The sequence below is a fragment of the Excalfactoria chinensis genome, chromosome 1 (genome assembly GCF_039878825.1).
Source record: "Excalfactoria chinensis isolate bCotChi1 chromosome 1, bCotChi1.hap2, whole genome shotgun sequence".
Lineage (NCBI taxonomy): Eukaryota > Metazoa > Chordata > Aves > Galliformes > Phasianidae > Excalfactoria > Excalfactoria chinensis.
The window spans coordinates 109,109,679-109,123,109 of record NC_092825.1 but is presented as its reverse complement, the minus strand read 5'-3'; the positions used below and the strand labels follow the sequence as shown (position 1 = coordinate 109,123,109).

Below are 13,431 nucleotides of genomic sequence, written 5' to 3'. Positions count from 1 at the left end.
GCTCTGAGACAAGTAGACAGAAAAAAAAAAAAAAAAAAGAAAAAAAAAAAGAAAAAAAAAAAAAGAAAAAAAAAAAAAAGGAAAAGGAAAGGGGTGTCTTACCTCTAAGGCTATTCCAAACTACCATTTGTGAAACTTTAATGATATAAACACATTGTAATAGACAGACATATAACAAAGTATAAACTTCAGCTTACAAATAGAAAGTAGTAAAACATTGATTTTAGGTCCCTATGGTCTTCCTCAGTAGAAAACCATGAAACATTTGTCACAACAGGATGGTCTGGTGGGAACTGAGGTTCAGAAAGGCCAAACCCCTGTCAGTCATTTCAGTGGTAGGTGATACTATGTGAACCACTGGTCACTGCATGTGAACTCTTTTACAAATGCAGTTGCTGCAGTATCTTACACTTTCTACTTCTACATAACAAATACCATCTTCTCAGTACGAACTTAAGTCCTTCAACTTCAAATAGTTCTTTAAAAATAATACCACTGATGCCTCAAGAATTCTCAAAAATCATATTTGCTACAGCATTTAGTAACATCACAGAAGTTATTATCTCTTTTGAAGAAGCTAAGCCAGCCTTTTGTCTTATGACAAAATGAGTAAAAATGTATTGGCGTTTCTGATTTTAAAGCCAAATTTAGAAATTGATATTTAAATTTTGTATTTAAATATTTTGAGGAAAGTCTTCTGTGAAATAGTCAAATGTTTTTGCTTTTTTTTCCCCAAAAGTAGACATCTGTTTAATGTTAATTTGACAAAATAATTTATATGTTTTTAGCACAATGCTGCTTTGAAAGCAGAAATAGTTATTGACTCAGAGTTCATATCTGAGGAAAAAAAAAAAAAAGAGCATGGTAAACAGCATTTGTGTAGGCTTTCTTATCTAGAAATACATGATTGATACAAGACGGTTTGCTTTTATTACCCCTATTTAGAAGCACCACGTTATCAAAAACATCACAAATGATACTACTAGATGCTTTGTGGGCTTTAAGAAAGTGAAAAACAATCACAAAATCACATAATGGTCTGGGTTGGAAAGGACCTCAAGAATCAAGAATCTCCAACCCCCTCCTCCACCCCCCCCGTCAACAATCAGGGCTACCAACCTCCCCATTTAATACTAGACCAGGCTGCCCAGGGCCCCATTCAACCTGGCCTTGAGCACCTCCAGGGATGGAGCATCCACAACCCTTTCTGTGAAGCCTGTTCTAGCACCTCACCACTCTCATAGTAAAAAAATTCTCCCTGACATGTAATCTAAACCTTCCCTCCTTCAACTTAAAACCATTTCCTCTTGTCCTGCTATTATCTGTCCTTGTAAAGAGTTGACTCCCCTCCTGTTTACGGGCTCCCTTTAGTTACTGGAAAGCTGCAATGAGGTCACCCCACAGCCTTCTGAACAAGCCGAGCTCCCTCAGTCTGTCTTCAGAGGGGAGATATTCCAGTCATCTGATCATCATTGTGGCCCTCCTCTAGACCCTCTCCAATTGCTGCTTAAATATATTGGTATTTAACATGCTGTAGCACAGAGAAGATTATTCAGAAAGATCTTAGGAGTAACACATACTTCGGAAATTTCAAAAAATAAGAGAATAATTTCATTCTGCTTAAACTCACCAATGCAAATGTTGCAACTGATTAGAAAATGTACACTTTTTTCTTGTAAGCAGTTCCTTAATTTCTCTGTAACATTTTCAATGTTTATGAGCAACACTGTCCCAAATCCACAAATACCATGATAAATATCCAATTTATCTATATTTGATTTTCATTATATTCATTATGTTTGCTGTCATTTAGTTTTAAGCTTAAAATACACCTGTAAAATTAAAAGAAAATTAAAAACACATAAAGCTAGATTCTAGAGTATATATTAAAAAAAGAATCCTACGTCTTGACTCAAAAATGTCTCAATGGAAATGAAGAACAAATGGTCAGTACTATGTCACAAAAGCCCTTAATATTGTGTAATTACTGCCCAACTGCTTATAAAACGTTTGTAGCATCATAACTTTCAGATTGACAAATAGTTTCAAGTGAGAATAAGCAACATACTGTGGTAGGAGAATATTTCGCTGCAGGACTCCAGAAGGAGCATGAGACATGGTTACTAATCACTTTGACAATATTTTAAACCTACAGCATATTGTAATATCACCAAATAATATATTTATAATATATTATAATATATAATATTCCTATGAGATAGCAGGTTGGACATCGGAAAACAGAGATGGAAAATTGAACAACTTCCCTGGCATTTCTAAAATGGGGGAAGTGGCATGATAAAAATGGTCTCTGTAAAGTACCATAGCCAAATATAACAGCAATCTGGGATTTACTGCACTACAAACTTCCTTTTCCTGATGCTACTGCATCTATTTATTCACATAGCTTTACTGTGTGTGGGGAGGGTTTTCTCAGTTCCTTCTGCTCTCAAGAATTGCACTCATCTAATTTTCATTTTGGTCTTATATATTCCAAATAATAGATACACTGAAATATTGAAACAAACAAACAAACAAACCCTTAGAATTTAAACTGAAAAACAAACAAACAAACACACAAAAACCCAGCAATTAAAGCAAATCAAATTACTTATTATTTTACTTTGTATAGTATGTTCTTGTACAACATCTGCTAAAAAACAGTATCATACCACAACAACATTCACCTCATTTGGACCTATTTTATTTGGGGTTAAAACCAAAGCCAGCACAAGTCTGTGGAGATATTCGGGTTAATTTCAAATGTGGCATAAGGTTAGCACTAATTTTCCAAATTTAAAAACCACTGCATCAAAATCATAAAATCAAATCAGACAAGAAGAAATGTGTTAGCCTAATGCCGATATGCTATCGTCTTTTATCTTATAGATAATACATAATAAAATATTTCAGTTGATGTTAAACCATTTCATTTTCTCTAATCTACAGTGAATGAATTTATCATTGACTGCTGAGGTTCTCAGAGCTATTATAATACACCTTTGAAATTAATTCAACTAAGTAAACATCAGGGGAAAAAAAGTAGATGTCTGTTATGTTTCCTTATGTCTTATGATAGCCTCCAGTTCTTTTTAACAACAGTCATTTGGATGAATTACAGTATAGCATGTAAAGTGGAACAAAGGAACAAAACCTAATGTATGAAGCTAATAAAGCAACTGAAAATTGCTTTTGTAAGTAGGATGTAGAACCCAGTCCCTAATGTGGTCTGTCTTCTAACATGTGCAATCTATTGTATTCAAAATAACTAAGAATCTCAATAGTTTTAAATCAATACAGACAGAAAACTGCAGTATATGTATCCAAAATGTATTAGAAAGAAAAAGGCGGAAATAAAATCGACATTCTTATTAGGCTAAAAATGCTTTAGTGCATACTTTCTTGTTTATTTATTTTCACAATATGTAAGAGAACTTTATTTTCATAGTGAAACAACTTTGTTCCAACATAGGAGAAACCAGGAAGAAGTAGTAAACAACAGATCAGATTTTCTTAGTATTCTTCCATACAACATATAAAACCAACTGAGTTTTTGAATCCACAAATATTTCCTAGCTCTTCAGCCTCAGAAAAAGGAAGGGTTTACAAGAAAAAGAATAATGTTTACTTCTCATCGGTATGGCTTCCCTAACTCTCCCCTATTTGATCTCTGTGATTATTCAACTTATTTACTGGTGTAAGAACTCAAGTGTCGTGCCCATTTGAATAACAAGCTGGAAAAAGGGACACAAAATGATACATATTCCCACACACAGAAGAGGTAGGCATTTAGAACCTGACATCACCCTGCTGAAGCATGCTACTACAGTATGATATACAAGCAATAGTTCTTCTGCCATAAGGTTAACAATATTGTTGACTTTGGAACCCAGAGATCTTTCCATCTTCCTTTCAAAATTCAAAGATTCACTAGGAAATAAGGTTTATGTTCCCTCAGAGGGAAAAATTACTTGGTAGGAATAAGCCTCTGTTCCCCAGGAAATTGGAACAGGAAATACAGTCTCAAGTACAAGGAGCAGCGCTGAGCTCTGCTCTCTGGTGGCAGTGATGAGACCAGAGGGAACAGCATGGAGCTGCATCAGGGGAGCATCGGAGTAGGGGTTAGGAAAAAGTTCTTCACCTGAGGACAGCGGGCATGGAACAGACTGACCAGGGCAGGGAGCATGGCCTAAAGTGCCAGAGTTCAAAGAGCATCTGGACAATGCCCTCAGACATTGGGTTTGGATTTTGGATAGTCCTGTGTGGAGACAGGAGTTGGACTCCATGATCCTTGTGGGTCTCTTCCACAATGGAATATTCTGAAGCATACCTGGGCAGCAGGACTCTTTAGTTGTCTTTGCAGTGAGGGGCAATTTTTTCTCCCTCCAGAAAACACAACCATATGGAGTAAAAATTGGAGCAGAATTGAATCACTGATACCAAATAATAAGACTGACTATAACCCTACATATCCTTTAACTTGCATGTAACTCTACCCTAGCATATAATTTCATAATTTTCTATTTTAGTAAATTTTGGTTAAACAACATTGCCAAGCAGAAAGTATAGGAATATAGTTGTATTATCAATATATCATATCTTTTTCTGTTACTGGAAGGAACATATCAGTACACCCTTGTTTATCATCTCCATGTACTCATTTTCTAGACAGGAAACAATGACCATCTTCAAAGTTCAAATTAAGCCAGAGAATAATAAAATATCCATGAAAATAATCAATTTCAAATGTTACCCAATGGCTCAGCAAAACACATACATTTCACTATAATTTGGCCCGAAATAAATGTTTAACATAAACTAACTAGTACTGTTTTATTTCTGTGTTGTGCTTTGCACATGCTGGGAAACAGCAACTTATCTCCATACTGCTAGTAAGCTTGCTTTTAATAACCTTAATTAGTAGTACCTGCTAGTAATACACACAGAGAAGCACACACACACAAACACAAAAAAAAAAAAAAAAAAAAAAAAAAAAAAAAAAAAAAAAGAAAGAAACCTGTATACATTTATTTGTTAGTGATGCTGTGATATTTACTCCATCAAACAGAAAGAAGCATAACTTTATTTTCTTATGTGTAAAGATCATTCATTAGTATCTTTAATAAAGAACGTGGACTACAACAAACTAACAACCTATAACAAATTATACTAAGTAATTTAGCATTGCATATTAACTTGTTAAATGTAAGAGAATTGGGTACCTTATAACCAATAAGCAAATTCAGGAAAAGATAAATTTTTTGATTCCCAAACTGCTGGCTATACTATCATTTCAAATAAAAAACAGAGAAATCAAACTGCAGCACTTATTTTCCAAGATGCTTCCCTGTCCATCCCACTAAAAAATAACAATGGCGATTGTAATAGTTTAAACTGTGAACTCAAACTAAGTTGCATTAACATGCAGAAATCTGATGTCATCACAGGTAATCCGTGAATAATTGTTACTCAAGGCAAGCTATGTTACATGAACCCTAACCTTGTTACGACTTTGTCTTTCTGCAGTTTCTAGGCCCATCTGTTTTTCTCTACACTTGATCAACCAAGCTTAGAAGACCTATACTTTTCTTGGTGGTACAGGAAATGCTCACAAATTATAGCCATGTCACTCCTTTTTTTTTTTTTTTTTTTTGTCTATATAGCACAACAAATTGATTTGCTGTGCCAGTAAACAGTGAATTGGTCTCTTCAGTGTCTAGTAATTAGTTCTAACACTAGCAGACAAATTAAAAGGCAGCTAAACAAAATGTCTCCATCAGGCACTTATAATAACCTTCATAATACATACAGTAGATGTTGGGAAGACTAAGGTGGATAAATGAGGACAATGCTGATTTTGGCATCCAGCTTACTTTCAGATAATCTAGCTCATCCCTCTTGGCTGACACAAGACCAAGAATATTATTAAAGAGTAATAAACTCCTTCTAGCAAACCTCTGATTCCATGGTTCACTGGTCTCAGACCTAATCTATCAATCCATTTACTGCACACTAAAAAGTAAGAAACCCATTACAGATCTGTTATATACCCTGGCAGGTGGTATATGACAAGAACTGAATTCATCACAAACTTCAGTGCCTAGTACCTCTTTGTATGCTTTGAAGCCCTAGGTGGTTAGCTTACTTGGCTATCACAGCAGAAGATACTTTGAGCTTTGAAAATAAATGAAAATTCTTGATGTAACGACATAAAAATGGTTATAAAACACTTCATTTTTTCATATCACTAAGAATTCAGAGAAAGTGTTATTTCCATTTTTACAAGAAATACTGGCTTTGGAGAGGGCACAATAAGTAAAACCAGGCTAGAATTTAAAAATCATACTTTTAAATGTGGACTTTAATCTTCATTCTCTGTTTAAACCATGTTTGAGGTAGCAGCCTATTAGAATCACTATTCAATAAAGGTGTCTAAGGAAATGTCATTTAAAATTTATTACTGTGCAACAGAAGAAAAATTCTTCATGTATCTATTCTCAAGGTCATCAGCACATGATATAAACATCTAAAAGCCAAGACAATACTGAAACAAAAGAAAAAAAATAAAATCTTATTTTATGTGACTGCAATTCCTTTCATCCTCAATTTTTTTTCTCAGCTTATTTTCACTGCTGTAGGGCAACAGTTCCTGTGACTGTAAAAAAGGTTTGAATATGGCTTATTTCAAATATGCCATCTTGAAGGTTAAGACTCACAGTGCTGTCACCCTTTCCAACACTGTTTAGCAGATCAAGGCAGAACAAAAATCTGTCATACTCTTAGGAGATATTTGGCTAAGTTTTCAACTGGTAATTTTCAATTATCACAGCTTCACTGAACTAAACAGAATCACTCTAGCATACACCGGATAAAGAGCTACCTTACCATGTACATTTTATGTTTTGAACAAAGTATCATCCTGCAAGATGAGGTAATCAGAATCAGAATGCTGTAACACGCTCTATTCTAGCATAGATGCTGGAAAGCAAAACAAATAGCTAGCAACAAAAGGCTTAAATCAAAAGATATACTCCAAGATGGGAATGGAAGAACAGAAAAGCCCCAGAGAAATTTCTGTGCTGATGAGGTTTGTCCATTGTGCTTCGAGGAACAGGAAAAAATATACCCTCATCAAATCAACTGACTGCAGAATCATCCTCCAGTGACCTACTGAAGATCACTTGATATAAAAGTGTGGTTAGGAAGACAATGTATGTCTCTCTGTCAGGCCTGCTGACTTCCCATGATACGTGATTTTCCTACAGACCCCAGGGTTTCCTATCTTAAAATAACAAAATTAATTCCTTCAGCTATATAAAACCTAATCTTATTGATTTTATATCTTCAATATCCAGAAAATTGAGTTTTCCCGCACAAGCAGTGAGAGCTATGCAAGACAAGAAAGCAAAAACAACAACAACAAAAAACAAACAAACAAAACAAAAACACTTTTTTTCTTTTCCTTTCAGTTTCCAAAGGAACACAGAGAAGGAGAAGAAGGAATAAAATGTTTGGTATTTTCATAAATTCTGAGAGAAGTCTAAAATCAGAAAAACAAAATGAACTTTTTTGTTCATTTGAATTTTTTTTGACTTTTCAAGATTGTCTGAAAAACGTTATGACTTGAGAGAAACATTTAAAAAAATCTCACTTTACATTTAAGAATTCGGGTCTTCTAATTTTCAAGCTCAATTTCTGTTCATTTAAAACTGAAACAGGTTCTCCACATTCTTTAAATTCAGCAACTTCAGGAGGATGAGAACTTTTCAACTTCATACATATCCATATGTAGATAACTGAAATTGAAATAGCACACTTCACTAACAATCACATAGGAAAGTTTAATTTTCTGGGTTCAGCCTCTTTTAGCAATAAATGGAAATATTCAGGTGGTCAACTCCAAGTCTAAAGTCTTGCCAAAAGCATTACTGAGGTCTGCTGTAACTTCTAAAGAGAAGGCTTCTCTAACCAGTAGCTGTATCCCCTATATTTTATCCAAACCTCTGCCATTTTACTGAATGACAACAAAAGCCAACACTTTTTTTTTTCCTGAAAGTGAATGATGTCTCAATACTACAGCAGAGATATTCAAATCATAGTGCCTAAATTCAGCTACAGATGTCCATCAGCTAGAAAATATCATTAATTTGATCTCAAAGTCTTCTGAATTCTTTTTATATATGTTGATTTTGAAAGCCATTCTGTAGAGAAAGAGATACGTCTGCCCAAACACCTAAATAATAATTTATGCACCCAGCTCCAATTTTGTGAATGTGATCAATATTTATTATCTGTTTGTTTGCTTTTTTTGAGTCATTAGCTAACACTCTAAAACTTGCCAGACTATTTCTGTTAAGAAGAAGAAACTAATGAGAGTTCTGCAACAAATAAATTCCTGTTTATTTACCCAGGCTTCTCTTGAAATATTAATTATGTGAACACAGTTGAATTTGAATGTGATGTTCTTAACCACAAACTTCAGCTTGTATTTTTAGTAAGGTACTCTGAAAAATAGCTGTTTTCTCACCTTTTCTTCCCAGAGCTAAACACAGCTTAAACTTTATCCCCCCCCCTCTTTATCCCCCCTCCTTTTCACCCTGGTGACTGTGCTATCAAGCCTCACATATCCTTCAGTTGCATCTTATAAATTCTACCTGTTCTCACCAGACTGCTAAATACCTTGGATGGTTCTTTCAATAGTGCTTTCTACTATCTCTGCTAAATACTACTACAACAATGATGTACAGCAAAATCCTGCCTTACTTTTCTTCATGGGTATGGAGATCCTAAAAAGCAAAATGAAGAGGATTTTTCTACACAGGAACTCAGAGCTTACAGTTGGAAACATCACAAAAGATGAATGAGTAGTTGCAGCTTCCATCTCAGTGTTTGGTAGAGAACTGGAAACTGTTTCTAGAAAAGCAATAAGCCATTCACTACTGCCTCTCACACATCTGAGTCACAAAAAGCAGAGTATTTGCTGAATCCTTAAAACAACCAAGCTACAAAAATGGTGCTCTGCACTCTCCTCTTAAGCAGCAGATGTAATTTAGGGAGTTAATTTGGATGCAACATCATCACTTTCAGGCACACATTGTCTCGTGTTATTGTTTCTCACAGCAGTGCATTGCATACATTTTCTTTCAGCAGGTTCATTATGTGTACAGATGTCTCTGCAGGTTCATCCAAAGAAAAATAATGCCCACTAGAAAATATACAATGCAAATATTTGTTGCAGATTAAAATTTTATGCTGCAGTTAAATCACTAATATGTCTAACCTTTAACAAGCGACGGCTAGCCTCCTTCAGTGTACTCTCAAGCTTATGTTTTCTTTCTGGGTTCAGTGATGCACTTCCAAGTGCTGTTCCTCCAGTTTCATTTAATCGTTTCAGTATTCCCTTGTGTGGCAGCAGCTCTTCAACTCTTAACTGGAACAGACAAATACAGCAGTTAAGATGAACTGTGGTAGAATTTTCAGCTCTCTTATCTTCAACCTTATCGATTTATCTATCAGCTGAAGGAATAAACTCAATTCAAGACAAAATAGCCAAAGCTTTCTGAACATATAAGGCTAAAACTCCCCCCAAAAGAGACTGTATTAGTAAATAAGGTCTAAAAAGACCTAATGGTATACCTAACAGATTCTTTCTACTTAAGAGTCAGAGGCATGACCTTAGCATATGACTATGGCTCCTCAAAAAACTATGCACTATTTTTCTATTTTTATTCATTTAGAAACAAAACGGATTTTTACTAAAGATTTTTTTTTCCCAAATATTTTTATAATAAGTATAATAAAAAGTCAAACCATTTATTTTGTGACTCTTTATATTCCATCACTTTCTCAGTTTGTTCAACTTGGATTGAAATAAAGGATAAGTAGTCCTTATCTTCTAAAGAAAACTGGAAACCTTTTAGATATGTTGCCCACATAAGTTATGTATCTTCCAGCTAAGGGTTAATTTACCATTGAGCAAGTTCTCCAGACTTATTCTATTGAAAGCATTTCAAATCTAAACATGGCAATTCCTATTGCATATGTTCATGACTAGTATCATAGACTAAAAACTCTAACATCTTCATTAAATTATTAAAGGCTAAAAATATACTTTTAATATTCTGATTTTATATTTTTCAAAATAAAATGTACTTAAAAAGTCACTGTCAAGTTAATTGTAGTGCTTCAGCATTTTCTACTTTAAGCAGTTGATACTTACAATCATGCATGAATTTCAAGATACATTTCTTGTGAAATACTGAATATAATTTCCTTACTGGGTATGTTTAACATGTTAAAAAGACACCTATAGAAACATTTTTACAGATGAAACTGTCATGTTCAAATACCAGAAACTTGAACTAAAAAATAAGAATGAAAAATGTCATGATTCATTATTTAGTGGCAGGATAGGAATTTTCCTTTCACTATATTTTCCATTACTTCTCTGATTTTTTGTATGCTTAGTATATACTTCTACCTCAGCTTTCAAACTGAAAATAGCATTTAATTTTCTTAAATGAAGAAATGATAAATTAAAAAATCAGAGAAATATTAATTCTCAAGATACCTTTACTTTGCCAAGGCAGTCTCGTAGCTGGTCTTCATTCCCTGGTTCAAGGGGAACAGCAATGGTGCTCTCTGTTTCCTCTAACCATAAAATCAGCTTCTTCAAGTCTTCTTGAAATTCTGATAGAATATTTTTTTCTTCCTCTATCCTGTAATGAAAACATGAAATAAATTATTTTGTGTGCTCCAAGAGAACTAACAGCATGGAAACCCAGTGCCAGAAACTAAGAACTCTAGCACGAAACTTTACCAAAATAGATCTGAAGAGAGTGCTACTTAAATATATTTGAATACATTGTTGTTGCGTAGCTGTGTGACCATGCCACATACTTTGAGTAAAGCATAGTAGTATTAGTCCATGTGAAGAAACTGGATCAGATTTTTCTCACTTAACATTAGTTGTCTATTTGCTCCATGTCTACAGCTCAGCTCTTGATTCTCTACTATGAATTCTTTGCATTGAATAACAGTTGTCATGTAAATGTTATAATAGATATCGTAATAAATGATTACAATAAGAACAAAATAGCGGTATTTTTCTTTTATTAATTAAAGAGAATCCAGGTGACTAAGACATAAACTTTGAAGGTATCTGAAATCAGATAAAATTCTTTTACCACAACTTTATGCTTTTGTGTCCAAGTTTCCCAAAGCTATCAAGATACATATGGAAATCATTTCAAAGGCAGTAGGGAATAGCACTGGCAGAATCTGAACCCCTTGGGACTAACATTATGCATGAAACTATTTTGAAGAAGAAAAATCAGGTTAAAATAAAACAACCTGTAATTTATCCTTCAAGCTAATTCACAAAGCTAAGAATACATCTATATGGAAATATTAAGTTGTTCTGATTTTTATTTATTTATTTTTTTATTCCTGTTTCTTTTTCCTTTGAAGTGACTTAAGATCAAAGCAAAAGGCACAAAAATGAATTGTTATTATTTCCAAGATCCAACTGAGCTTGAGAGAGGCCATTTATTACATATGATAATGTGTAATAACAACAACAGATGTATTAGTAATTTGAAAATATAACTTTATATCACTATGGAGAACCAAGATCAGCATTACTAACACATTATTTCTGAATGGTTTTGTTTTGTTTTGTTTTTTCCAAGTATTAACGCGGAGTGGAACTGATTTTAACTATGTCTGGTATCCCATACTTGCCACTTCTCAGCCCTGACCACCAAGTCAGAACCCTCAGAACATCCTGAGATGTGAAATAGAATGAAACCTAAATTGAATTATGTATCTTTTATTTATAGGATAGATTATTTTACACTTCCCTCCAGCCCCCCCTCCCCCTTTAGAAACTATTTTTTCTGATTGCTGACTTGAGCAAATAGTTCTTTAGAATTATATTTAAATGAGTTCCAGATAAAAAAAAAAAAAAATCAGTAAGAAGTGTCAAGTTTCACATCATCCAATTAGAAAAATACAGAAAACAACTGTTGTTTGACAAACCTGAATGTCCATGTACCTACAGAATGATAAACAGCTAAGAAAGTAAAAACTAGAAGTTTTTATTTAATCAGAACAGGGATTTAGGAGTTCTAATAGTATCTCTCAGTGAAGTTTGTACATCCAGTCCCTAGAATATTTCTCCATAAATTACTAAGTTCGCTTTATCAATGACATCTTGTATGGCTATTTTTCCCCCCTGTATAATTTTCCATAGACAAAAACATTCCGATGCATAAGTGTTCTGCATTTAAATAAAGAGAAGGGAAGGGGAGAGGGAGAGTAAAGCTAGAGAATGTGTCAAATCCATTTTTGTTGGTGCTCAGTCAGGGTAGAGAGCTCTCTTGTTGCATCAGGATCGTCTGTTTATTGAATTCAGCATACATCTTATATACCATTTTACTTACAAACAAGACATTCCTGTTCCTCTAACAGTTTCTCTAATCAGTTAACTAGTCCCAGCTTCTCCCAAACAAAGTGATCAAGGATGAAAGGTTCCTTGAGAATAACAGGATTAACAATGAATATCAACGGGACCTCCTGTCTGCTCTTAGGAGCAAACAGACACTGCTTGCTCACCGTTTCACACTCCAGTCTGCCAGGGTTTCCCAATAATAAGGTTCATCAAAGAGTCTGATAAGCTCTCTGGTGACTCAATCACACATACATCTTCTCCCACACATTTTAAGTAATATCATTGTGACAAAGTAAACTAGAAGAATTCTAGTACCCTGAGCAGGGAAAATTCTAATGATGATGGGGTGTAAACTCATCTGCCAAACTAAATTTCATTTCATAGCAAAAGTATCATCTGATTTCACAGTGCAAACAAGACATTCTCACAGGTGAAGATTCTTGAGGAAGGAAAAAATCATGCTGCTGGAATTCTGACCATTCTAAAATAAAATACAGGAGCATACTGTTCAATTATTATTTTACACAGCACCTAAATTAGCAAACATTAATGGAATTTACCTGCCTTCCATCTTATTGATATTTACTGCATTACCTTAGCAAGTCAACTTTGTAAGTACTCTGCAGGATGAGTAAACGCTCCAGAGCATTTACAAACCTCCCTCTGAAGCAGAATGTTAAGAAACAGCCTGGACAACAGTGTACACCAGAATTCACTATCAAGCTCCTGTATCCACCAGCCTGATTTCTCTAAGCATGCCACATCTTAAGAAAATATGGAAGAAACGACTGCCACCCACAAGCATGATACACTCCACAGGTGCCTTTCCTGGATGGCAAAAGCCAGGCAAAAAGATTACAAAGGCATTCACAAAAATTCAATTTATGACAACTGAACAGAAAATATCTTCAACTTCTGCCCTAAATCCACATTTTTTTTCATGGTCAAAATAATTAAGAGTGTAGCAATTCCAACAATAT

The 13,431-nt window shown here is 34.4% G+C and overlaps 1 protein-coding gene across 18 annotated transcripts in view; it reads right to left on the bottom strand.

Moving 5' to 3' along the window:
- Positions 1-13,431, bottom strand: part of DMD (dystrophin) — a 1,110,121-nt gene that overhangs the window by 360,094 nt on the left and 736,596 nt on the right. For all 18 annotated transcript variants that reach the window (XM_072349305.1, XM_072348356.1, XM_072348443.1 and 15 more), the window contains 2 exons: positions 10,571-10,718; positions 9,281-9,430 (listed from right to left, as the gene is read on the bottom strand). In XM_072349305.1, coding sequence (XP_072205406.1) covers positions 9,281-9,430; positions 10,571-10,718 — 298 coding nt within the window. The remainder of the gene's footprint in view (positions 1-9,280; positions 9,431-10,570; positions 10,719-13,431) is intronic.